General features: G+C 52.3%; 1 protein-coding gene across 1 annotated transcript; it reads right to left on the reverse strand.

The window, feature by feature from the left end:
• Positions 1-4,315: 4,315 nt before the first annotated feature.
• On the reverse strand, positions 4,316-25,855 carry GALNT6 (polypeptide N-acetylgalactosaminyltransferase 6; the record flags this gene model as incomplete). Its single annotated transcript, XM_082849909.1, has 10 exons — positions 4,316-4,472; positions 5,501-5,653; positions 6,999-7,100; positions 7,715-7,846; positions 8,375-8,575; positions 10,176-10,293; positions 13,576-13,810; positions 14,811-14,960; positions 23,230-23,402; positions 25,365-25,855. The coding sequence occupies 10 exons, from the start codon at positions 25,853-25,855 to the stop codon at positions 4,359-4,361; spliced, it is 1,869 nt and encodes a 622-aa protein (XP_082706035.1). The 3' UTR covers positions 4,316-4,358.

Consider the following 25,855-nt stretch of genomic DNA (forward strand, 5'->3'; position numbering starts at 1 on the left):
TGTGGGTTCTAGTGTAGTCTGTAACCAAACTTTGTGTAGTTTGTCATAAAGTTTGTCGCAAAATTGGGAAAAACTTAAGTATTCATCAATAGGGGAAGGTTAGAGAAATTGGGTTTAATCATATTAAGGAATACTACCTAGCTTTAAAAAAAATAAATTTATTTATTTATTTGGTTTTAATTTTGGCTGCATTGGGTCTTCGTTGCTGCGTGTGGGCTTTCTCTAGTTGCGGTGAGCGGGGTCTACTCTTTGTTGCAGTACGCGGGCTTCTCATTGCGGTGGCTTCTCTTGTTGTGGAGCATGTGCTCTAGGAGCACGGTCTTCAGTAGTTGTGGCTCGTGGGCTTTAGAGCACAGGCTCAGTAGTTGTGGCGCACAGGATTTGTTGCTGCACGGCATGTGGGATCTTCCCGGACCAGGGATCGAACCACCAGGGCTTCACCACCAAGGAATCCCAATACTATCCAGCTTTTAAAAAGAATGAGTTAGACTTAAATGACCTGACATGAAAAGATGTCCTTGGTATATTAAATGAAGACATCAAGTTTCAAACAATATGGTACTCTGTGTGTGTGTCTTTATATATTATGTATATTCATAGAAAAAGGGTATAGAAGGTTTATACCTGGAAATTATTACTTTTCTAGAAGTTACTACTTCTAGAGAATGAATCAATAGGTATGGCAGTGTCGTGAGGATCAATTTCACTTTTTCTTTTTTCGTAATTTTTCGGCCATATCGCATGGCTTGCAGGATCTCAGCTCCCAGACCAGGGATCGAACCCGTGTCCCCTGCATTGGAGGTGAGGAGTCTTAACCGCTGGATTGCCAGGGAAGTCCCTTATTTTTGTAATTAAAAATAAGAATATATTCTGGGACATTTATCCATTTTTGGCAATGGTGCCAATACTCTTCAAGCGGGAAATAGATCCCCAGAGGAGATGAGCCACGCAGTGCTAAGGGGAGAGAGGTTCTTGGAACCAGAGATAGTAACACAGGGCTAGTGAGCATCAAGCTTTTAAGCAAGACTTGGGCGTCCCTGGTGGCGCAGTGGTTAAAAATCCACCTGCCAATGCAGGGGACACGGGTTCGAGCCCTGGTCCGGGAAGATCCCACATGCCGCCGAGCAACTAAGCCTGTGAGTCACAACTCCTGAGCCCGTGAACCACAACTCCTGAAGCCTGCACGCCTAGAGCCCATGCTCTGCAACGAGAAGCCACTGCAACGAGAAGCCCGCGCACCGCAACGAAGAGGAGCCCCCGCTCGCCGCAACTAGAGAAAGTCCGCGCGCAGCGGCGAAGGCCTGATGCGACCAAAAATAAATAAATAAATAAAAAAGATTTTAAGCAGGACTTAAGGTTTTAGGTTAGCCTGAGAATGGTCAGAGGGGTGGATTTTAATAGTGCAGATGTGGGGTTAGGGCAAGGCCATCCTCGGCTAAGGGGAGGCCAAAAAGCTGGTTTCTTGAGTCCTCCCACCTCCCTGTTCGTGCCCTCTCCCTCTTCTTGAGCACCTCTCTTCCCTAGTCCTCCCTTCACCCCCAAACCTGCTGCATCTCTCAGTCCCCGTGGGTTACCCTTAGCTGACCGCCCTTGCGAGATGCTCTGCTGCTGTGTGGTCGGGGTGAGGAAACTGAGCACCACAGCAGGGCTCCTCAGTTGGGCATGCGTCGTGAGATCGGGCTGGAGAGCTCTTGAGTGATGCTATAGAGAGTATGAGCGATATTAGGATAAATAGCAAACAAACAGTGCCTGGTAAATGTTTGGATGTTGAATGCAACCAAGAGTAGGGCTAAGATTGGAGTTAAGGACTAAGGCTCCCTAGGATTTACTGGACTTATTAGCATGGCATTCAAAGCCTTTTCAGTTGGGCCCCAAGCCACTGTTCTACAGGGCCGACTAACCCAGTAAGCACAGCAGGTACAGTGCCTGAGGCCCACAATACTTTTTTTTTTTTTTTGCCATACGCGGACCTATCACTGTCGTGGCCTCTCCCGTTGCGGAGCACAGGCTCCGGACGCACAGGCTCAGTGGCCATGGCTCACGGGCCCAGCCGCTCCGCGGCATGTGGGATCTTCCCAGACCGGGGCACGAACCCGTGTCCCTTGCATCGGTAGGCGAACTCTCAACCACTGCACCACCAGGGAAGCTCCCACAATACTTTTTAGGCCCACAAAAATGTTTCAGTTTCTTTTAAAATCAGAATACAATCATCCTGGATTATATTCGTTGTTATATCAATGCAGTTGTAAAACATACTCTTTACCACTTTTTTAATGAAGGCACAAGTGCCTAGGGCTCATGAAAGCCATAGTGTGGTCCTGACCTTCTAGCTTCTACATTCACTGCGCCCCCACCCTTCAGTCCTCCTGGTTCCCTGCATCCACATGTACTGTTGTCCCTCTGCGACTTTTCTCACACTTGAGACCTTTGCTTACTGAGCTCTTCCTACCTGAGGATCCATCCTTTGAGGTCTAAGGTCAAATGTCACCAACTTTGTGAGGCTTCCCTAAAGGGAAGGAATTGTTCTAAGTCATGTAGCACATCTCTGAACATCTCCAGGCTTGGCATGACTTGCTTACCTCTCTGTTTTCCCAGCTGAGGTATGAGTTCCACGGGGGAAGAGCCTTATTATCTCCTCATGTCTACATGTGCTTGACACAGCGTGGAGGCTAAATTGGGGGGCCAGAGGATATTTGGAGATGAGACAGTGGCTGTGACAGAACTTTTCAGATGTGTGTGATTCTTCACAGCTTGAATCAACTGATCCTCCAAACGGATCAGCTAAGGGGCATAGCAGGGGAGGAGGAACCCAGTGCAAACTTCCTTTACCAATGCCATAAAACCTTTATTTCCAGTGGGATCTCATGTGCAATTCTCTTCTCTTTCTGGGAAAGAACTTTTCCCTTTCCCCACTCCAGGACACGTCCTGGCCACTCTCTCCTCTCCCTTTGGCTGGGCTACCCCATGGGACCTAGGAGACTTCCTGCGGCAGGGAGTTGCGTGGGAAGCAGAGGCAGCTGTGGTCCCACGGCACCCTCATGTGGTGCTGTCCAAGAAGACAGCCTGCTACTCAAGTAGGAAGCCCTCCAAGAAGGAATGAGTCCTCTGGGCAGCTGGGCTCTCTACTTCAGGCAAAGCAGCCATGCGTGGTGGGGTCCAACTTGCTTGGGGAAGAGCTGACACGCACGGCAGGTCTGCTCTGTGCGGGGAGTTCATGCGAGAACCGCAGACGAGGCGTCATGCAGTCGTGCTCCTCCCTACCTGCTGTCCCGGCTTCTTCAGACTTCCCAGGGCTCTTGTTAGCCTTATCTGGGTCCTAGCCTCAGGGCTGCCGATATGTGGTTGTGTGGCCTGGGGCAAATAACTTCACTTATCTGCCCTTGGTTTCATAATATGAAAATGATAGGGCTGGACTAAGACGATGATTTTCAAATTGTGCTTGCAGACTTCTAGAAAAGTTCAGGGGCTGGTGGGCAATGCCCTCACCTCATTTTCATCCCTCATTTTCATCCGTGGCTATTTTGCTTCTGAACTACATTATACATGGAGCACTGAAAAAAGGTTCTGGGACTTAAACCTGAGAATCACTGGCTCCACAAGTTTTCTTTCAAAACGAACATCTCAGGATTCCTAAATATGGTCTCCCTCACAGCTACCTGGCTGCACTGCTCTAGGCTTTCTGGAGACCAGCCAGCCAGAAATGATCAGACGGGAGGGAAGAGAGAGTGGGGAGCTGATGGCTAGTTGCCTAGTGTTCTTGTGGTGTGGTGGGAGGAGCCCAGGTTCAGCATACAGACCAGCTCCTTTATTTCTCTCTGCTTCAGCGTTCTTGTCTATAAAATGGGCACGGTGGTTCCTGTCTTTTTCACGGGACTATCATGCAGATGAAATAAGATAAAGGATTCCTGTCAAGAAGCTTCAGGTAATGTTAGCAAGGGAGACTCTTAGACCTCTAATTCCTCTGGTAGAATATACTGTTTCAGTGGATTCTGTGGGTGTTCTAGATGATGAGGGATTCAGGATGTGGCTGCAGAGGTACTTTTCTTGAAATCAGCATTGCTGCCCTGGGCTCTAGCCCAGCTGCCTCCTCTGCTTTGCAAGTCTGTTTCTAGGGCAGAAGGAGAGCTCTAGGTAACGTATTATGTGTTCTAACGGTCTCTTCCACCAACATGGAGGAAAGAAAATGGGCCCAATGTTGTTGCAAGGAGGAGGAAGGTCCTGCCTTGATTTGCATCGAGTTTGAAATCCATCTTTAAGGCCGACAGGGAACTGATGATCAGGTTCTCAAACATCAGGTTCCCCCAAATCGTGTTTCCTAAGAGGCTTGTGGGATCTCCCACAGGGGGGTGATCCAGGGCCTAGATGAAGAGCCAGTGCTGGTAGGGATCACTGGGATTGCAGGTGGCCATGGCTGGCTTTTCGTCCTTGGATGTCAGGCAGGTACCAGATCCTGAGTTCCTGATGAGTTGATCCTAAAAAGATGACACGGCAAATGGTCAGCCTGGGCCTCAGACCTCTGACAGTGCTACTAGGGGGCAATGAAATAGGGGTCAGTAGACAAAAGGCAACCCAATGAGGCACAGAGAGGGCACTTCCAAATTCCTTTCCTTGGATGCCAGATACTCTGATGGGATGCATTCCTGAGTTTCCACCTGTGCGTGGTACCAATTCTCCACCCCCAGCTTTAGCATGAATGGCTGGAACAGAGGAAGGCAGGACCATGGGCTAACTGAAAAAGGCTTTCAGGACCACCCCCCACTCCAGATGGCCAGTCTCAAAGACCTGGGCCACTGCTGCCCACCCGCACCTTCTGCCTTTGATCGTGTTCAGACTCCTCCCTTCCCTGTAGCTCCAAGGTTAGGCTCCTCTTTCCCCAAGCCAAGGACTGGGGATTGGGGTGGAGTGGGGTGTGGAGGCTCACTGGGGGCTGCTGGTTTGGGCCCAATCCTGTAGAAGTTACATCGTTTATCCCGAGGCAGTGTGGTGTAATGGAAAGAACCCATGCTTTCGAGTCAGATTTATCTAGATCAGAACCCCAGGCCTACCATTCACTAGTGAAGGGTCTTGGGCCAGTCACAAACTTGCTGAGCTTCGGCTGGCCCATCTCTAGTGGTGGGGACACCCCCTACTTGGAAGATTAACCAAACCAATGTACGTGAGTGCATAGCCTTGTGCCCGGCACACAGAGGCCAGGCAGGAACCACAAGTGACTCTTCAACTTCATCTACTTGTGTTCAGCCTAAAAATACGTGAGCTACGACACAGCTGGTCCTGGACCATAACCCCGACCCCATCTTTATATCAAGCAGAACCAGCCATCACCAAACCTTACTTAAGCCCTGAGAACCCTGCCTGTGACCAAGCCCACATTCTCCACACTTCCTATTGTACATCGTCCGGATCCACCCCGTAGTATCTCAGGCAGAAGATGCAGAAGGAAGGGAGGGGGCAGTTGTGATCTCAGGCTCTTGATTCTGAGCTTTCTGGGCCGCTGACTCACCTGGGTGAATTTCCATTCCTCATCCTCGGGCACCTGGCTATTCTTGCCCGTGAAGTGGCAGCCCCTAAGGCCCAGAGTGTCAGCACCAGCATAGAGACACAGCTGCTTCGCAATGTTGTGGCGAAGGTCCCTCTGGGTCGTGTATTCAAAGTACTAGAACACAAGATAAGAGGAGGTCCTGAGGGGCAGGCAGAGAGCTTGCCCACCATCTTCCAAAGCCAACTGCCTTGAGATGCCAACCACAGATGGCCTCCTGGGGAGGAAGGTGAGTAGGTGCCAAGGCTTTAGTAATTCATGTGCCACCGCATCTGGGTGATACCGGAATGACAGATAATAGTTACTAAAGGTTTTTTCTTTAGTTAAAAACTTAACTTAGGGACTTTCCTGGCGGTCCAGTGGTCAGGACTCCAAAAAAAAAAAAAATTAGCCTCATTTAAAGCATTATTGGTGAAATCATGTGCTAGTTCTTTTTTGCTAATAGATTACTATTGAAAAAATGTTCATCAGAGTACCACCTAAAATCACCACGCGGGCCAGCGATACAGGAAATTGCTCCAGTGACTTAGTCTTCATTTGAACATCCTGTTGGCATCCTATTCAGTGGCCCATGCCACTCCTTTCCTTGTTTCAGCTGTTTTTTTTTTGTGTGTGGTTTTTTTTTTTGCGGTATGCGGGCCTCTCACTGCCGCGGCCTCTCCCGTTGCGGAGCACAGGCTCCGGACGCGCAGGCTCAGCGACCATGGCTCACGGGTCCAGCCGCTCCGCGGCATCTGGGATCTTCCCGGACCAGGGCATGAACCCGTGTCCCCTGCATCGGCAGGCGGACTCTCAACCACTGCACCACCAGGGAAGCCCTCAACTCTGTTTCAAGTGCCTCTTACTTACCAAATGCTGGGCATTCAGGGTAGATTGAGGGGCTGGGTCCAGGGAGGTTATTAGTTATTCCTCAGGGAAGAGCTGGGCATTGTAGGGCATGGGGGAAATTCCCAGGATGCCCGGTAGCTGTGAGATGTCAGTAGGTGGTTGTTTTGGGGTCACTGATGGGTGCTAGGATCATAGTGGTACCTTCTGGGTAGGGAAGGCATTGAAGATAGAAGATGAGTGTAGCCGAGGGGCTCAAAAATTTTCCACAGTCCTAAAACACCATTCAGCAGCTGGCATCCTCCAGGAAGCCTCCTCTGATGAACAAGCCTCCCCTGCCAGGGTGGGGAGTGTGGGAAAACAAAACCCAAACAAAAAACAATCCTCCCCCCCAGCCCCTCTCTAGCAGCCGGCACTGCTGCCCACTCCTCTCTGGGTGCCCCTGGTCCACACTTAAGACCTTGTCTGTCGGTATCATGCATTCCCCCTCAGACTGGGGGCAGGGCTGGCATCTCCCCCTCAATCTGGATCTCCCCTACCCTAGTCCTCAGGAAAGGATGATTATGAGTGGAGGAAGGGGGCCTGTGAAGAGAGAAGAGGCCCCAGAGACAGGCTCGCCTCGGGCTGGGCTCTGTACCTGGTTGCCGCCAAGGCCATGGCAGGTGTACATGATGAGGGGTTTTCCTCCATTGTTATTCTCTCCCACATCCAGGCAGTGATCCATGCCGAGGTTCTTGAGCTGCAGAATGTTGAGCAGAGAGGGGAACCAGGGGAGCACAGTTAGGAATTTGTCGGTTTGTGGTGTGGGATCCACCTGGAATAAATGTGCACGGCTGGATTTCTCCTCTGTGACTTTCCTCCTCTGCTCATTCAGGCAGACGCCTGAAGTGAATAGTAAAGTGAGGTGCAGAGCCCAGGGGTTGGGCAAGGTCAGGGTGGGCAACCTGCCAGGTCCCTGGGAGAAGCCCTGGGCATATGGGAATGTCCTCAAGAGCAGTGGTTCTCAAAGTGTGATCCCCAGACCGTCAGCATCACCTGAAGGCTTGTTAGAAACGCAGATTTTCAGGCCCCAACCCAGTCCTCCTGAGTCAACAGCCTGCGTCTTAACAGACCTTCCTGGTGATTCTGAGGCCTGTGAGTATTTGAGAACCGTTGCGTAGGGGTTGTTTCCTCCTTACAAGGTTTTTAGCTAGCTCTAGAAGCCCAGGGTGGCCTCCCGGTCCTCCTCCCGGATAAGGGAGCGTGGAGAGTAAAAATCAGTTGTTTGTCATCCAGCTGCGGGGTCAGTGGTCCTGAGCTTTTCTCCCGGGGGTTCTGTGATGATGGGCGGGCACATTGGTTCTCAGGACTCACAGCTCCGTAGAAGATGGGCTTCAGGTCAGGAACAAACATCTCTGGGTAGATGTTGTGCAGGAACCAGGAAAAGTTGTGACAGTTCAGTCGTTCCCTCAGCTGCAGTCGCTCCGAAATGTCCCCGAAGGACTTCTGTCAACCGAGCCAGCCCCCTCAGGGTCAGTTCCACAAGCCTTGACCTTCTTTTCTGGGTGGAAGCAGCCCAGAGTTTCTGGGACCACTTTCTCCCAGAGCGGGTCTCCTGTTCATTCCTGCTCAGGACCAGTTGGGCCCCACATCTAATCCCAACCCCCCTGCCTCGGCTTTGGGACCCGCACCCACAGCACCACCTGCATCTCCTGTGAACTCCCACTTTTCTCCCAGTCCTCAATTCCTAGTTTCTCAGAGTAAAGCCATTCTTCCCGTAAGAGGTTCTTCCTCCAAATCTTTTCTCCCTCCCCCCCTAAAAGATACTGGGGCTCTCCAGGCAGGGACAACAAAGCCTCCTCTCATGCTCTAGCCTCCAAAATACAGCCTGGGCTCCAGCTCCCAAGGTCTGAGGGGCAAAGGCACCAGGCGGTGGAGATGCGTGGGTCTCTATCATCATTAAGCTCCTGACCAGGGGCTGGGATTCTGCCCTTCTATTCATGTAAACACCTCCTGAGCACCCTCCCCTCTCACCTCTCGGGCCATCTTTGCTGCCTGCAGATTCCTCCTGTAGAAAATCTCCTTGTAGCTATCCATCCAGACCTCAGCCAGGCGCACTTGGTTGCGAGCAATGACACTGATGCCCTTGGGGAAGGTGTGAGGGCTCTTGGTACGGAACACGTGGCCGACCACAGAGCAGGGGATGATCTCCAGTTGGCCCCCGCACTGCCACACCTGCCGTAAGAGGATATGGGATGGGGATTTCAGGGGGTGGGTGGGAAAACCTCCCCCGCAAGCAGCTCTGTTCCATTCCCAGGGTGCCAGACCCCAGGTCCACGGACTCAGGGAAATGCTGCGCTGCGCTCTCTCGCTGGAAAAAAAGACACTGACCAGGCTTCTTCCCAGGCCATAACTACACAATCTCTGGCTCTCTGCATGTTGGTTCACTCTGATTAAAGCAAACAGAAATGTGCAGGGTCCTGAGGGTTACCAGGGCCCACTTTGGAGAAAAGCCACGTGGTGAATTTTATGTGCATCTACCCACTGTGAGCTCTGGACACCTGGCTTTTTTTTTTTTTTTTTGCTGCGGTACGCGGGCCTCTCACTGTCGTGGCCTCTCCCGTTGCGGAGCACAGGCTCCGGATGCGCAGGCTCAGCGGCCATGGCTCACGGGCCCAGCCGCTCCGCGGCATGTGGGATCTTCCCGGACCGGGGCACGAACCTGCATCCCCTGCATCGGCAGGCGGACTCTCAGCCACTGCGCCACCAGGGAAGCCCCGCCTGGCTTTTTGACCTGGAAATGTGATTTTATCAGCTCACGCAGGTGTTACTGGAAACTCAAGCTCCTCCAAATCGAGATCAACTTGTGACCTAATCAAAGCATCAATTCATTAATTAATAGCTACCATCAGGTGGCTTGTGGTCACCTGGACCTTCGGCACACTAGCTGCCTTGCAGAGACTGAACAGAGGTCAGAGGCTCACGGACGAGCCTAGGATCAGAACCATGGGAGTTATGGTGACTGAGCTGGTGACCCTCCTCTGTCAGAGGGCTGGTTTACGACATCCCTTCCACCTGTGTCTTCTCCTTTTTTCAGGTTTTAGATTGGGAGGTATGTTGTCATTCATTTCAGTAGAGCAGCAACAGAAATACATAATCATAGCCATAGTAACAGCAGGTACCAATGAGGTGCTTGTATGTGCCAAGCACTGTGAGAGGTGACTTCATAAACAAGCTCATTCGCTTGTTAATTACTCTCCACTGGATGGGGATCTGTGTAGATTTCATGGAGAGGCAAGCCCTTCTTCCAACCTAATCCTGATTTTCCTTATTCCTGAAATCCCTCGGTTCTGGGGCCCACCAGAATTTGGCCATCATCCTCTCCTACGGTTACGAAGGGCTTGCTGAACAGAGGGGGAGGGAAACTCCTAAGGCTACCAAGGTGTGAGGTCTCTGACCTGGAAAGCAGAGCCTGATTTTTCCAGAAAAAGGATAGTGACTGCTTACTGACCTGTTCCACCTTCACCCTAACCCTTTTCCAACAGACATCATGAAAGATGTCACCAGTCCCCAGATGTCTGGTTCCTAGTACCTCTATGACCCCTTCCCTCTGAGGAGTTCTGCCCAGTAATTTGTTCTCAAGTTGTCCAATCCGACTCCCAAGCCCCTACTGCCATGGACAGGGAGGGGGCAGAGGGAAGGTGGGGCCATGACGGGAAACAGCCACCCTTCCAAGGGCTGAAGAACTGATATCCCTGGCACTGCCTAAGAGACAGGTTCTCAGGCCGTCCCCTGGGCCGTTGTGGTTCCCCCGCGAAGCCCTCTTCACTCTCACCCGGAAGGACATTTCCACGTTCTCCCCTCCCCAGATCTCCATCTGATTATCATAGGTACCGATGTGCTCAAAGTAGGACTTGGAGATGGAGAAGAGGCCACCAGCAAACGTCGGGGATCTGGAGAGACAGAGGGAGAAGCATGTGCATCTTCTGGGGGGAAGAGGGGCCAGAACCTGGCGTGGAAAGCTGTGGCCTCACTGATGGCGCCTCCTAAGCTCCCTCCCTCCTCCTCCCCTCTCGCCTGGGATGTGCAGCCCCTCTTCCACTAGCTTATGCACTTAGCAAATGTTTATTGAGCTTTTATGATGTTCTCTTCGCCTTCTAAGATCAGGTTGAGGAGAGACGTAATTATCATTACTCTCTTCTAAAAGGCATTCATTCACTCATTCATTCAACCAAGGATGTGTTACACACAGGCTTCCAGGGCCTGTGCTACGTGTTAGTCGTACAGAGTAAAGAGAGACAGATCTAGTCCTCTGAGAGCTCAGTGTAGTAGCTGAGGGAAAAGCCACAATCGTTTGCTTTTTGGCAGCAAAGTTCCTAAAGCACAGTAGATACTCGGTTATCAGAAGCTATGTGAAATTGTTTTTGGACATCGGTGCTCCCAGAAACAGAGGAGGAAGCGAGGTGAAATTAAGCTCAACTTGAACTACAGGGAGCATTTGGGGGCTACAACAAGATTCCGGCTTTCAGACAAAGGCAGGGAGGCACAGACCCATGTTTAGATTAATTGACAAAAACATCTAGAACTTAGATACCACGTTGCTCATGAGGGGGGGCTGGGCTAAGGGCTGAAGGCGGGGGTGGCAGACAGGGCAGGAGTGCACAGAGATCATTAGCTGTTGGCCTCTGTGCTACGCCGGGCTGGCTTGGATGGGGCTTTGCTGCCCTCAGTGGGTGGCTCCATGTGGCACAACCATGCAGAAACCTTCTCTGTCAGCCCAGAACCGGTCAAGGTGCTTCACACACAGCAGGGGCTCAATCAGTGTTCACTGGACTGACTGGTCAAGGCTATTACCCAGGACCTTGGCGTTACCCTATGGCTGTTGTCGTCACCCTGAAGTTGGCTCCTGCAGCCACTTTCTGGAAGGAATTTCGGTTGGGAAACCCTCAAGCTCAGGCAAGCTTTCTGTCACTGGTTGTGGCCTCTTCCAGGGGTTCTAAGCCAGCCCAAGTAAGGCCAGGAAAGCCTCAGAGAGTCCTGGGATTCTAGATGAGCATTCTGGAACTAACCTGCTGCTTCCTTTTTTAAAAAATAATTTTATTTATTTATTTGTTTTTGGCTGCATTGGGTCTTCGTTGCTGTGTGCGGGCTTTCTCTAGTTGTGACGAGCGGGGGCTACTCTTTGTGGCGGTGCGTGGGGCTTCTCATTGCGGTGGCTTCTTTTGTTTCGGAGCACGGGCTCTAGGTGCACGGGCTTCAGCAGTTGTGGCACATGGGCTCAGTAGTTGTGGCTCGCGGGCTCTAGAGCACAGGCTCAGTAGTCGTGGCGCACAGGCTTAGTTGCTCCGCGGCATGTGGGATCTTCCTGGACCAGGGATCGAACCCGTGTCCCCTGCATTGGCAGGTGGATTCTTAACCACTGCGCCACCGGGAAGTCCCTAACCTGCTACTTCTTCAGGGTTTCCCCGACCTGGGCCTGTCTCTTGGCTTTGAGAGGTCCCTCTGACCAAGAAGCCACTGACAAATTATCTCTGAGGATAAACTCTACACGGGGAACTTCGCTGCGGACCCACAACCAACAGGCAACCTCTGGAAACACTCTGCATTTCCTGGCCTGCTTCTCAGGGTCCCCTGGGCCCCCACCTCTCCTCCTGGCCTCCCGTTGACTTTGGGAATGGAGGAAGGGAGGGTGCTGCCTGCAGGCCTCCTGGTGGGTACTATGCAAGTGCCTCAGGCAAGCCCTGCACACCACCAGGGCATTCGGACCAGGGAGCAAATTAATTCCTCAAACACTGGAGCTTTGTCTTCCAGTTGTATGGTCCTCGGACATCAGAGCGGGGGACGTCAGTGATGGGTGGGGGCCAGGTGTCCTGTCCCTGACTGTGCCACTGTGTGCCTGGCCCCCAGCTTGGGGGAAGGGGGTTTTGTTGACGTACATCTCAAACAAAAGACATCTATGAATCAAGCAGAGGGTCTAAAGGGAGTTCTAATTTCTTTTCTCTCTCCTGCCTTCTCCTTTCCCCTCTGCCCCTTCTAAGGGACACAGAGCGGCTGGCTGTCCAGGACCATGGGATTCCTTCCCGTGGCCCACCCGAGCCCTCCCTACTGAGGCTCTGGGCAGCATTTCTTAGGATTTGGCCATGTGCATGGGTAGAAAGCCTTCCCTTTTATCTCTGCTCACCGTATCCCCAAACTCTGCTTCCCTCCATCCCTGGTATATATATTTTGTTGACCCTTCAGTTTCCTGACCAGTATAGGAAAGCAATGGCACAGATAATCCGGAAGCAGAGGGTACTCTAAAAGTCACTCCCCAGCTCGGTTCAGCTGAGACGTCTGTGGTCTCTAACAACACCAACAGGCAATCTGGAGAGGGAGGGGCAGGGTGGGTGCGTGAGGGGAAGGCAAACCCAGCTGGGCAGCAAACAATGGATACACTTTCAAGCATCTGCCCTCTAGCTCAGGGGCTGGCAGACTGTGGCCTGTGGGCCAAAGCTGGCCTGGCTTTCTAAGGCTCTGGCAAAGAATGGTTTTTACATTTTGAAAGGGTTATTTTTTGTAGTTGGCAAAACCTAAAATATCTGCTATCTAGCCCTTTGCCCGAAAAAGTTCAGGGCAACTGCAACACACTGTAAACGGCAGGACATTTGTCTATTTTCCTTTAATACGTTCTCAGTCTTTTCAAAGACGGTGACCTGGGTGCACACACCACCCCCTCTTATTATAATGGCTATTTTACAATGGCCTCTACCCTCCATCTCTCTGAAAGCAGCAGTCACACCCTTCTACATGTAGGGAGGAATAAATGGGATAAGGTGTGGAAAGCCCTTAGCCCAGGGCCTGGCACACAGAAGGTGGTGAGTGAGAGCCAGCTGCTATGGTGAGGGGTAGGACAGAGCCATGATGGGGACACGGGCTTGGGGCCAGATTGGCGGGATGGGCAACCTGGTTCCACCGCTTTCTAGTGTATAGTCTGGGGCCAGCTGTCCATCACCAGGAGCCTCAGTTCTCACCTGCACAGTACCTACCGCATAGGGGATGACGATTAAAGGCTAATCACAGTACCTACCGCATAGGGGATGACGATTAAAGGCTAATCACAGTACCTACCGCATAGGGGATGACGATTAAATATGTCAAGTGCTTCACAGAGCACCTCATAAATGCTGACCTGAGATGGCCCAGGTCCCTGGGACCATGGAGACCAGGATGTGGGCCCACCAGGCTTCAGTACTTACTTGATGGGGTAGGTCTCATCCTTGCGCCTCTGCTTCTCATGTGAAGGTATGGTCTCCCAGCCGAAAGTCAAGCTCCAGTCAAAGTTGCCACGACTCTGGACTCGGCCCCTCTGGACGGGCTTGGAGAACTCAAAAGTGTTCAGGTCGATAGTGACAATGCTTGGGCTCACCACCACCGTCTCGTCCTCGGCGATGCGAGCCAGGAGGGGCTCCAGCCAGCCGTGGAAGCACTCACCTGCAGGGCGGCACCAGGAGACATCAGTCAGGGTCCTGCCCACGGCTGAGCCCGTGCCCCCCACCAGCGGGGAGCCCCAGGATGACAAGCGCTCACTCCCTAGCTGTAGACAGGGAAACACGTGCAAGCCCCACGGCCACAGAGAGTGGACAGAGATCTCCCAGGACCCTCCTACACCTGCCCTCTCCCCCCAAAAGAGGCGGAGGTGGCTTTGGAGGGGAGAATGGAGGTCTCAGGGGAGTAACATGGTGGACCCAAAGGCACAGGGAAGGCCCTGGAGGGGTGTCTTCAGGGTCTGTAGCCTATCCGCTCAGTCGGCCCTCCCCACCCAAGTGTGGGTTTCACAGGGGGGTGTCCCCTCTCCCAGGGATCTCTGCACCTCACGCTTCAGCTCCAGGTGTAGAATAATCATCCCCTTGGGATTTTCGAGGAACTGCATATATGACTTGATTTAGCCTTCATTTTGTTGGTGAGTAAGGTTGGCATCCTCATCCCACTTAACAGAAGAGAAAACTGAGGCCTGATTAGTGGCAGGGCCAGGACGCAAATCTAGGGCTTCTGACTCCAAGGCTATAGCTTCTCAGAATTTGTATCACTGCTTTTAGGGAACATTTCTTTCCCTGACAATGGTGGGGAAGTGTTTTGCTTTGGGGCAAGAAGCAGGCCTTCCTGGCCCCATGTGGCCCTGCAGGAAAGTGACACGCCAACCAGTGCCCAGTGGCGACAGGAGGCATCTCCGGGGGCTGAGCTCAGAGTGAGGTTCAGATGGTGGCGGGAGAGAGGAACGTCTGGGGCTCCAGATCACACTCCCAGCAACTGCGGGGTTACCAGTTGTTTTGGGGCTGTGGGTGCCTCCTGATAACCATCCTTGGCACTGGGGTGAGAAAGGGGTAGAAGCAGCTAGGGGAGCTGAAGGTGCTCTGCTGAGGCCACGGTCCCAGCTCTTCATTCTGCCAGGGAGGGAAGGGGGACAGAGCCAGGCTGGCCCTCTTCTACTCACAGTGGGCATCCAGGAAGGTGAGCACCTCCGCCTGGGCCACGCTGGCTCCCAGCAGCCGGGCGGTGATCAGCCCCTTCCGTTCCTCCTGCCGCACCACCTTCACCACCTGCAGCTGCTTCACGTACTGCTCCAGCTGCTCCTTCAAGTACTCTGGAAGGGACAGGGTCATTGTGGCCAGCTCACCAGTTTGTTGCAAACCTAATCCCCCGTGTGTACCAAGCCTGGGCGTTCTCAGGCCTCCAGCAGGCCTGCATTTTAACCCTCCCGCCCACACTGCGCTGAGCAACTCCACAGAAGCCCAAGGTCGGGGGTGGTGGTGGAAGGACGAGGTCCCCTGTGTGGTCCCACTGCACGTGGCCGCCTTGCCAGGACACTCCACCGGCTCTGTTGGGCCCATCCTGTGTCTGCGTACTGGGGCGCCTTCTCTGATGTCTGAGACAGGACCTCAGGGTTGTTTCTTTGGTCTCAACTCAAGTATCAACTTCTGACAAAGGCTCTCAGATGCCCCTCTCGGTCTCTGCACCCTCTCAGCCCCCCATCTTTTCAGAGCTGGGCCTCGGGCCTCCCCCCCTCCACACCTGGGGAGTGTGGCAGTCATTTCTCCCTGTCTGAGTCCCTGTCTCCCAGGCTCTTCAGAGTTAAGTCTGACAGGTAGAGCGGACACAAGGATTGATTTCCGGCTTCTGGGGCAGCAGCAAGAAGTCCTACTCTAATCCTCTTTTTTAAAACATAAATTTATTTATTTATTTTTGGCTGCGTTGGATCTTCGTTGCTGCGCGTGGGGTTTCTCTAGGTGTGGCGAGCGGGGGCTGCTCTTCATTGCGGTGCGTGGGCTTCTCATTGCAGTGGCTTCTCTCGTTGCGGAGCACAGGCTCTAGGTGCGTGGGCTCAGCAGTTGTGGTTCGTGGGCTCAGCAGTTGTGGCTCGCAGGCTCTAGAGCTCAGGCTTCAGTAGTTGCGGTGCACGGGCTAAGTTGCTCCGCGGCATGTGGGATCTTCCCGGACCAGGGCTCGAACCTGTGTCCCCTGCATTGGCAGGCGGATTCTTAACCACTGCGCCACCAGGGAAGTCCCTCCTCTAATCCTCTTTATTACCTCCTCTGCACATGGAATTCTTTAGGAAGATGAAAAGATGCTGAGCGGCTTTTTAATTGCATTTAAAAACCATGTACCCAGCACCTCCATGAGCTAGGCACAGTGGTGTGCCTGGCCACCCAGGGAACGGGCCATGGCAGGGTAGGTGATGAGTGAGCTGCTAGAGGTGGTGCGGGGCTGGGGGAGTCTCCAGGAGGGGCAACCATCCTGAATTGGAGGGGGCGGGGAAAGCGCTATGAAGGGAGGGGTATCTGCTGAGATCTCCAGCCCCTTCTGAGAGAGGGCTCACTTCATGACTCTTGTTATTAGTCGGAAATCCTCAGAGCATTAAATATAGCCCTATTCTGAAGCAATGCACCTCAGAACGTAGTCCAGATCTTAGTGATGTTTCAGTACCTGCTGTTTTGGTTTATCTGTGCCACTGTTCTGTTCCCCCGCTGTGCAGAATGGAGTTGCCTGTGGTTTCAGAAGGGGCGGGGCGGGGCGGGTGTGGCGGCTGACTGTGTCCTTTCTCTTGAGGGCTGTGGAATCGGCCCAGAGCTTAGGCCTCGCTCTCAATGCAGTGTCACACAAACTGGGGTCCGAAGTCAGCTTTGTGGAGGCGTGACTGATCTCTCGCTCTACTCGTTTTGTTTTTCTCTTTGGCCACACCGCGTAGAATGCGGGATCTTAGTTCCCCCACCAGGGATCGAACCCGGGCCCCCTGCAGTGGAAACTTGGACTCTTAAGCACTGGACCGCCAGGGAAGTCACTCTCTACTTTGACACACTCACACACACACACACACACACACACACACAGAGCCCAAATACCTGAGCACTACTATGTGCCACTCATGGAACTAGGTGCTTCCATGTTGACCTTTTTTTGAGGTACCCGGGCCTCTCACTGCCGTGGCCTCTCCCGTTGCGGAGCGCAGGCTCCGGACGCGCAGGCTCAGCGGCCATGGCTCACGGGCCCAGCCGCTCCGCGGCACGTGGGATCCTCCCGGACCGGGGCACGAACCCGCGTCCCCTGCATCGGCAGGCGGACTCTCAACCGCTGCGCCACCAGGGAAGCCCTTAACTTTCTTATTTAATCTTCTCTGTGAAGATTAAAGCGCTATGAAATAGGCAGTATTGTCCCCCGTGTTTATGAATCAAAATTAGCCTCACTTGGCAGCTTCAGCCCAGCACTCCCTTAGCAAACACCTGTGAACACGCTGCCAGGTGCCAGCCGCCATCCTGGGCAGGGAGGGCCGGGGTCTGGGTCCTGCCTTCACGGAGCTCCTAGGCTCATTCTCCAAGTACAGCCCCGAGTGCTGGCTCTAACAGGGAGGTGGGAGGATCCCCGTGCGCGAGTCTTACCTTCTCGGCGCTGCTGCCGGCGGACATTTCCCCTGAGAACATAACTGTGCTTACAGGAAGTTCATGGTGGTGGAGATAACCCAGGGACAAAACATCATAGGAAGTGGGTTTTGTGGTAAGAGCACGTCAAGCATTGAGCTGTGAATGTCAGGGCAGCCTGAGCTCTACAGAGCCCCTCCCCCACGCCTTCCCTCCAGTCTCGGGGGGCTAGGTGGGACCTGGGAATTCTAAGCATGAGCCTCAGGCCCTTTGATGGGGGCGAGATAGCTCTCCTAAGGCAGGCCCCTCCCTGCACCCACTGGACATAAACCCAAGAGCTGAGTGCAGCAGAGCCGAGTGTGGAAAGACAGACGGTCCCAACCATTTCCCCTTATGTCCCCCAGACGAGACCCTCCTCGTTTAGGTTCAACACCACCCCACCCCAGCCCGGCTTCATTCCTCACGGCTGGAGTCTATGAGACTCCTGTGACCCCCCCCCCCATACATGCCATACTCAGTGCCATGTCTGAAATACCATCTATATGCAGATGCTCCTGGGCCTCTTTTCCTGGCCTTGCCATCTTCACTTGGATGTCTAACAAAACCACAAACCTAACACGCCTGAAATGGTGCCGCAGATTTCTTCCCTACCTGCCCTCCCAGCCTCCCCCCATGTAAATACATGGGACCAGCATCCCTCCAGCTGCTCTAAACTAGGAATCGTGCTGGATCCTCCCCCTCTCCCCCTCCACAAACAGTCCTTCAGCAAATATGGCCAGTTCTCTCTCTCCATCCCCACCGTCACTGCAGCAATCATGTCTTAAGTGGTCTCCCGGCCTCTACTCTACACTCCTCTTCCCAATCTATTCGTGACATTGCAGCCACAGTGAGTTCTCTCTTAAAAGTATAAATCACATCATGTCACTACGGTGGTTGAAAATTGCACTTAAAAAACGAATCCAAACAGTATGATGGTTCCTCAAAAAATTAAACAAAGAACTACCATATGATCCAGTAATTCCACTTCTGGGTATACAGCCAAAATAATTGAAAGCAGGGACTCAAAAAAATATTTGTACAGCCATGTTGATAGCAGCATTATTCACAATAGTCAAAAATGTGGAAACGATCCAAATGTCCATGGGTGGATGAATGAATAAACAAATGTGGTCTACACAAACAATGGGGTACTCAGCCATAAAAAGGAGGCAAATTCTGACATGTGACAACATGGATGAACCTTGAAGACATTATGCTACGTGAAATAAGCCAGACACAAAAGGTCACGTACTGTACGACACCACCTATACAAGGTACCTCCAGTAGTCAAATTCATAGACAGAAAGTGGAATGGGGGTTGCCAGGGGTTGGGGGGCTAGGGAATGGGGAGTTATTGTTTAATGGGCATAGAGTTTCAATTTGGGAAGATGAAAGAGTTCTGGTGATGGTTTCACAACAATGAGAATGTATTTAATGCCACTGAATAGTACACTTAAAACCGTTTAAGATGGTAAATTTTATGTGTATTTCACCACACACATTCAAAAATCCAAACACTACACCACTGCTTAAAAAGGTCTCGTGATTCAGTTCTGCTCACCTTTGTAAACTCACTTTGTATCAGTGCTGTTTCTGCTTCCTTGCTCGCTTCCCTGCAGCCATGCTGACCTTATTTCTGCCCCATTAACACATTAAGCCTCAGGGCCTTTGCGCTGGCTGTTCCCTTTGTGGGGAGCGTTTGGAGTAGCCTTTCTTGGCTACTCTGACTAAAAAAGCTGCCTAATTACTGAGTAGCCCATCACCTGCATTCTTATTTTTCTTCTAATTTAATTTCTTCAAGGCACTTATTATTATCTGCAATTATTTATTTTCTGTCTTTCCCATTAAAAAAGTAAGCTCTAAAAAGACAGACACCTTGTTCAACTGTTCACTGTTATACCCCTGGAGCCTGCCCAGGGTCTAGTGCTCAGTAGGTACTGATAAATACTTATTAAGCACATCAGTGAACCGCCTTTATTTATGCTTCTCTTGTGGACTCTCCCTCTCTACTCTGGCTGCTGAAAAATCTAGAAAAGAGAAACAAAACAGAAAGCCCTTCTTGTAGGGAGGACTTCCTCTCTTAACTTTTCCCCTCTCGTTTTATGCTGTTTTCATTTCATGCCCATCTATACTCTAGCCAGCCTCAAATCGAACTGCAATGCGGAAATTTTTCTTGATTAATCCTTTTGCAAGGAGAACAGGAGAAAGGAACGAGTGTAACACCCTTTGGGCGTATTCTACAATCCTCCTGCCCAGATGGAACATTTAGACACTGGGCTATATTTTCGAACCCAAATCAGGACTCATTATCGGCCTCTTTCCATCTCCAAGCGTGAGGATTAAACTGGCAGGTGAAACTGACATGCGGGAATAGAATTTCTTTATGGCGAAGAAAATATTGAATGGAAACTTTCCTAGAAAATCCAGGACATAGAGTTACTACAGAGACATCTTCCTATATTATTAAACAAGGAAAGAGGTAAGAGATAGCAGTAATAAAGCAACTTTACTTGTTCGAATAGACACTGGAAGTTGTAATTCAACTAGAATTGGAGGCTTTGAATAATTCCTAACTTGCATTACTGGTGTCTCTTAGGAGTTCAGGGGGCCACGAGAGGAACTGCCACTCACTTCAGTCCTGACTGGCCAGGGGAGATGGCAGTGGGGGAAATCGTGGGCTAATCCACAGTGCTCCCGATGTCCCCTCCCCTGTGTTTCTCACTGTGTTTCCTGACTTCAGGAAACACACACCTCCTCTCCTTTCCTCTCCCGGCTGATTCCTCTTCCCTTCCTACAGCCCCTCTCCCAGGCCAACCCCGTCTCCCCACTCCTCCTCCCTCCTTGGGGAACTTGCTTACAGAGGATCCTATTCATATCTCGGCTCTCTGGGTCCTTGGTAAGTGTCTGATTTCCTCCCAACCGTCTAGCGAATTCCCACAGGAGGGAGGCATATGTTCTCCTACTCAGCCTCCCTGCCAAGGGCAGGGAAGGGCTTTGGACAAGGGGTTGCCGTGTCTGGGGCGTGGTAGACGGACAGGCTTGGGTGGGGGGGCAGGTTTTAGGAGCTTGTGGAATGTGCCAGACCAAGAGTGGCCCTCGGCTGCTGACCTGGCCATGCAGGTCTGTGCCTGGGGACGGACTGTGAAGTGGGAAAGAAAAAGTTCCCCAGCCTGGCACAGGGCCTCTTTCTGACACCCGCCCCCCAGTATCACATGCCCGTACACTTGTGGTCAAACCGTGCTGCCGGGCACCTGGATACGAGGACAGAGAGCAAAGACATTGAATTTCAGCAGAGACATGGCCATTGTGTGTGTGTGTGTGTGTGTGTGTGTGTGTGTGTGTGTGTAATGAGAGCCAGGTGATCTGATCAAATGGTCAAACGTGTGGGAAATTTTATCCCACCGTGGACTGCAGAGACTTCTGACCATGGATCTGAGGGTTTTTTCTTTCTTTGCTGAACTGAACATTGCTGAAAGTACCTCTAGAGTCCCAAAGCCCTCAGGGTAGCGTGGTTTATCCTGGGGTCCGCAAATTCCCTGGAATTACAGGCACAAATGTGGGTCTGTGCACACTTGTGGCAGTTGTGCACGGTTCTAGAGAGAGGGGCATAGATTTTAACAGGTTGTCAAAGGAGGCCAGGACCCAGAAAACAGCTGGTTTCGGTTTTTCAGGCAGGTGATTCCGAGATGCTGGAGTTGACTGTATGAGAGAGTCCAGGGCAACAAGGGAGAGGCCACCAGAAGGAACCGGAACAGGTCGGGTGGCCCGAGAGGGGCAGGCTCTTTGCCAAGCCCATCCTACTAGGCACAGGCCCCTCTGCCCTTTCAAAGCTGTCCGTGGCAGCCTGGCACTACGTCACTGGCTGGCCTGGTCAGAGGAACTGCCCAACTGTGCCTTAGGGATGTACACAATTCTGAGTGACAAGCTGAAACTGTTTAGAGCTTCCACCACATGGGACTCAAGGGAAGAAGCTTCTGAGGGATGGGCCGCTCAGGGTTGTGGGGAGAAGGGTTATGAGAGAGCCCGGTTTGAGAGGAAGGGCAGCTGATACATTGGTTTCCACTCCTTACAAACAATCTGCTGCTACTGAGATTCCTCAAAGGCCATTCTCAAGCCCCAACCCTCTGCGCCAAACTCCCTGCCCTCCCTTTCCAGAAGCTAATCTCTCTGCTCCTTATCTACCAGACCCTTTCACTGCATCCCTCGTACTTGCCTGCTTTTGTTTTCTAAGTGCTGCCAGGTGTCTGTCCTTCCCAGGGAAATGTGAGCTCCCTGAACAAATGGACCAACAGTGCCCATACTCAGCTTCTCCTCGCACTGCCCTCCGCGGCCCTAGTCCTCTTACCCAGAGGGCAGCAGGGGGCTGGGGGAGAGGAGGGGGCGTCAGCAGCTCCACTGGAGGGGCCGCACATTTCCTGCCCTCGATACGGGAGCATGGGCACAGGAAGCCAACCCGGGAGAGCCCCAGCCCCCACGCGCCACCTGGGAGGAGGGCTCAGCTCCTGGAGGACCCCAGTCTACCGATGCATGGATCCCGCAGTCCCTTTCCTAGTTCTGGTCCCGGCATCCCATGCTCAAGTGATTTATGAACTTCCTCTCTGGACTCGGGGTCCTCTTCCTCTCTTCCTGACAATTACCCTCCCCAAAGCTGCCCTCATTCTGAGATAAGGTCACCCTCCAGCTTAAGCACCTTCAATGATACCTCGTTTTATTTCCCCCCCCCCAAATAAATACTTTTAGCACGGCATGGATTTCATTCAACATCTTTTTAGTGTCATCTTCCACAGCACAAACACACTGATGTTTTTTTCCGGAAGTTCTCTCTTCCGGGACTGCCCTTCAACACCTCTTCTCTCCCTAAACACTCGGGCTTTCAGGCGCCGCTCTAATCTGGCCTCCATGGTGGACGGCCCCAGCCATGCCACACAGAAATAACACCTCCCATAGCGCCTTGCTCCCATACAAAGAATAAAACGAAACTAATGCACACGGAGCTCTTACGCAAGACTAAGTACTCTGTAGCGCATGAATGATCTAATTTACCACCTATCTCTGAGCCCTCGGCCACCACTGTCTTCATTTTTAGAGGAGGGGACTGAGGTTCAGAGAGGCTAAGTGTCTCGCCCAAGGTCACAGAGCTAGGAAGAGTCAGAGCTGGGACTTGAGTTCCTGGGTGTCAGACTCTCAAGTCCATGCCCTTTCACGTCTGTTGGGGTGTGTTACAGGCCACACCATTGTGGTTGGTGCTGTTAGCAGTCATCTGACTACGGGAGCTGTTAGCCTACTCAGGGCAAGAGGTCTCATTTGTCATTTGTCTTTTCTTTTGGCCACATGGCACGTGGGATCTTAGTTCCCCGACCAGGGATCGAACCTGGGCCCCCTGCATTGGAAGCGTGCAGTCTTACCCACTGGACCGCCAGGGAAGTCCCTCATTTGTCATTTTTCGTACTATCCCCTATGCCTAAGTCAGTGCCAGGCACAAAGTACTCCGTAGATGTTTCTGGAATTGCTTTGAATGGTGGAAGTTTGGCAAGCAACCTCACTTGTCTATTACCAACTATAGCAAAGGGCTTCTGAGGTGGAATCTTCAAGAGCAAGGGAATGGTCCGTCAGGTAGGAAACAGAGGGAAGGCCGTCCCCACCCTCTGCCCTGCCCTGACCTCTCCTGGCATTTCTAACTTGGGGTTGGGCTTGGTAGCTCTAAGGGAGTCCTTGAAGCCAGAACTGCTAAGCTTTTGGAGCTCTTGGGGTAAAATGTGAATGAAGCTTGGGCTCTAGAAATACGGTCTACCTGCCCCCTGGCCCCCACCTGCCTTCTTCCTGCTCCCAGCCTCTATGATGAGCTGTGATGCCAGACAACAGGCCATGAGGCAGTGCCTGTTCCCTCAGGAGCACCTGCCCTCTTTCACAGAATACCAGGGGAGCCCCCAGGCCTCTCCTTGGGGGGCCCCCTAGCCTCACCTTCTGTGCTGGCGTCATCCACCAGAATGATCTCCTTCAGCAGGACGGCTGGGGTGGTGTGCAGGACACTGTACACCGTCCGCAGCAGCGTGGACCAGGCCTCGTTGTGGAACACAATGATGACGCTGGTGGCAGGCAGCGGGGGGCAGCGCCGGAACTTCTGGTTGACACATCTGCAAGGATGAACGTGTAGATACAGCTCTCCAGGTCCCTGGGAGTTCCGGGGGCAGGGAGGGCTCGGTCCACGTATTCCTATAACCATCCTTTGCTCCTTGGATCCCCCAGCCTCCATTCCCCATTGGAGCTGGTAATAGCTGCTCCCTGTTTCCAGCTTCCCCACCATTTGCCACCTACTCTGAGCCTCTGCACAGGTCCTAACCAAGCCACTCCAAAACCTGTCTTCCCCAGAGCTGGCTCGGTGCCCCAGCGGTGATGCCGAGGGCATCCCCCTCACTTCTCTCATCTGCTCTAGGAGTTCCCAGGGCTGACTCTCTCTTCCTCAGTGATATGTGTGATGCATAAAGTGTAATCCAATCCAGAGGTCCCAGAGAGGAAGTAATAAAAGGCAACTCTGACATCTGAGAAAAGTGACTACAATTTCCATACTCAATAAGAGGAAAAGGCTTTTCTCTTTACAATGTACAGTTTCTCTCTAATCCATTTCCTCATGAATTCCCTGGAATCTGATACTATTATCACAAACAATTTCCTGTGACCTCTTCTCTATCCTCATCCACTCCAGCCACTCTGTGGCACTTGGCCACACTGCCACCATCTCTGACACGCCATCTCGGCTGGGGGCAGGAATGTGTGAATGCTGGATCTCAAGGAGTCATGTGGCCTAATGACATTTTTTTTTTAATCATTATAGTTTTAAAAAATATATATTTATTTTATTCATTTATTTTGTTGCGACAGGTCTTAGTTGCGGCTTGTGGGCTCCTTAGTTGTGGCACATGGGCTCCTTGGTTGCAGTAGGTGGGCTTCTTAGTTGTGGCATGCAAACTCTTAGTTCTTAGAGAGAAACTGTACATTGTGTGGCATACATTTGGGATCTAGTTCTTAGTGTAGCGTGCATGTGGGATCTAGTTCCCTGACCAGGGATCAAACCCAGGCCCCCTGCATTGGGAGCATGGAGTCTTAACCACTGCGCCACCAGGGAAGTCCCTTGATGCCCATTCTTAACCCCCTCTGCTGATCAGAGAGATTTCTCAGCAGCCTTCCAGAGGAGACTCCCAGACTTCCTCCACTGGCTGCCCTCACGCCCACTGCCCTTCCTTGCTAGGAGCCCTAATAACTTGGGGTGGTTCCATGTTCTAGGCCTCCAATACTAGGTCCTAGTCTGAGGAACCCCAGGTTCGAAGTCCTAAAGAATCATGAACTCGAGGACGGGAACTGCCATGTGAGAAAAGGCCAAAAAGGGTATTACTCTTGAGTTGGGAATGACAAAGTGTACATGAGAAAGACACAAAATCTTTGATGTGAGGACAGTATGAACACAGACTGAAGTGGCTGCGGCTCAAAGATCTAAGAACTGGTTCACTGCCTGGGACTGAAAGTACAAACAGCTTCAAATAAAGATTGGAATGAATTCTTGGCCCTGTGAGTCTTCACTGAAAGAAACCGGGAGGTGTGGGGATAATCCTGACCACCAGGGCTGCTGTTGGGAAATGCCCTTTGCCAAGAGCTCAGCAGCGGAGTCCTGCAGTCTCTGGGGCAGGCCTCAGCATGCGGCAAGGCCACAGAATATGTGGCCTGCAGTCAGGCCTTCCCAGTTACCCCTAGGCCACGTCTGGTCCCAGCCTGGACAGAGGTCCTTTTTCTGTACCCTGTCACCTTCACAATTGTGTTTCACTCTCACAGGTCTCCCTGAGCCTCTGGCCTGACCATAATACGAACTCCACACAAAATCTTTGACGTGAGGATACAAAATCTTTTTGTATCAAAAGATACAAAATCTTTTGTGCCCTGGGATAAGGGCAATTGATAGGAAAAGTGAAGGCTTAGAGGAAATCCTTGCCCATACTCAAAAATCCCTGTCAGCCCTTTACCTGGTCCTCAGCCCGTGGCCATGGCCATACCAGCCACGCCTTTGGCAGAGCCCTGGCCTCACCCCAGGACACGGTGCTACTTACTCAGGGGGTCGGGTGTCCGGGCCCAGGGCCCTCTGCAGGGAGATGCGGTCGCTGGCGAAGGCATTGAAGCAGTGCTTCTCATAGCCCTCTTTCTTTTCCTGGGTCTCCTGGGGCGTCCACTGTTTCTTCTGAAATGCTTTCCCATCTGCCCCAGGGCCATTGGGGTCCTGTGGTGGCCGTTCCCAGAGGGGCTTCAGCTCAGCTGGCGCATAGAACTCGGGGAGGCAGGTCCGGTTTGTGGAGGCCAGTGTCTGCTGGGGCTCTGGAGCCCTGATCTGGAACCTGGGCATTGAATCCCTAAGGTTGTGCACGGCCCCCAGCATGAGGTCCAGGACATGATCCTTCCGGCTCACCAAGGATTTCAGCCATGGTTTCTCTGTGGCCTGCTCCCTGCCGCTTACATCCCTCTGCAGGATGAAGAGGAAGAGCACGAAGGCGCTGCCCACCATGGCCAGGCGCACGGCCATGTGGCGTCTGCGGAGCAGCCTCAT

This window comes from Leucopleurus acutus (assembly GCF_964270905.1).
Source record: "Leucopleurus acutus genome assembly, chromosome: 11".
Classification (NCBI taxonomy): Eukaryota; Metazoa; Chordata; class Mammalia; order Artiodactyla; family Delphinidae; genus Leucopleurus; species Leucopleurus acutus.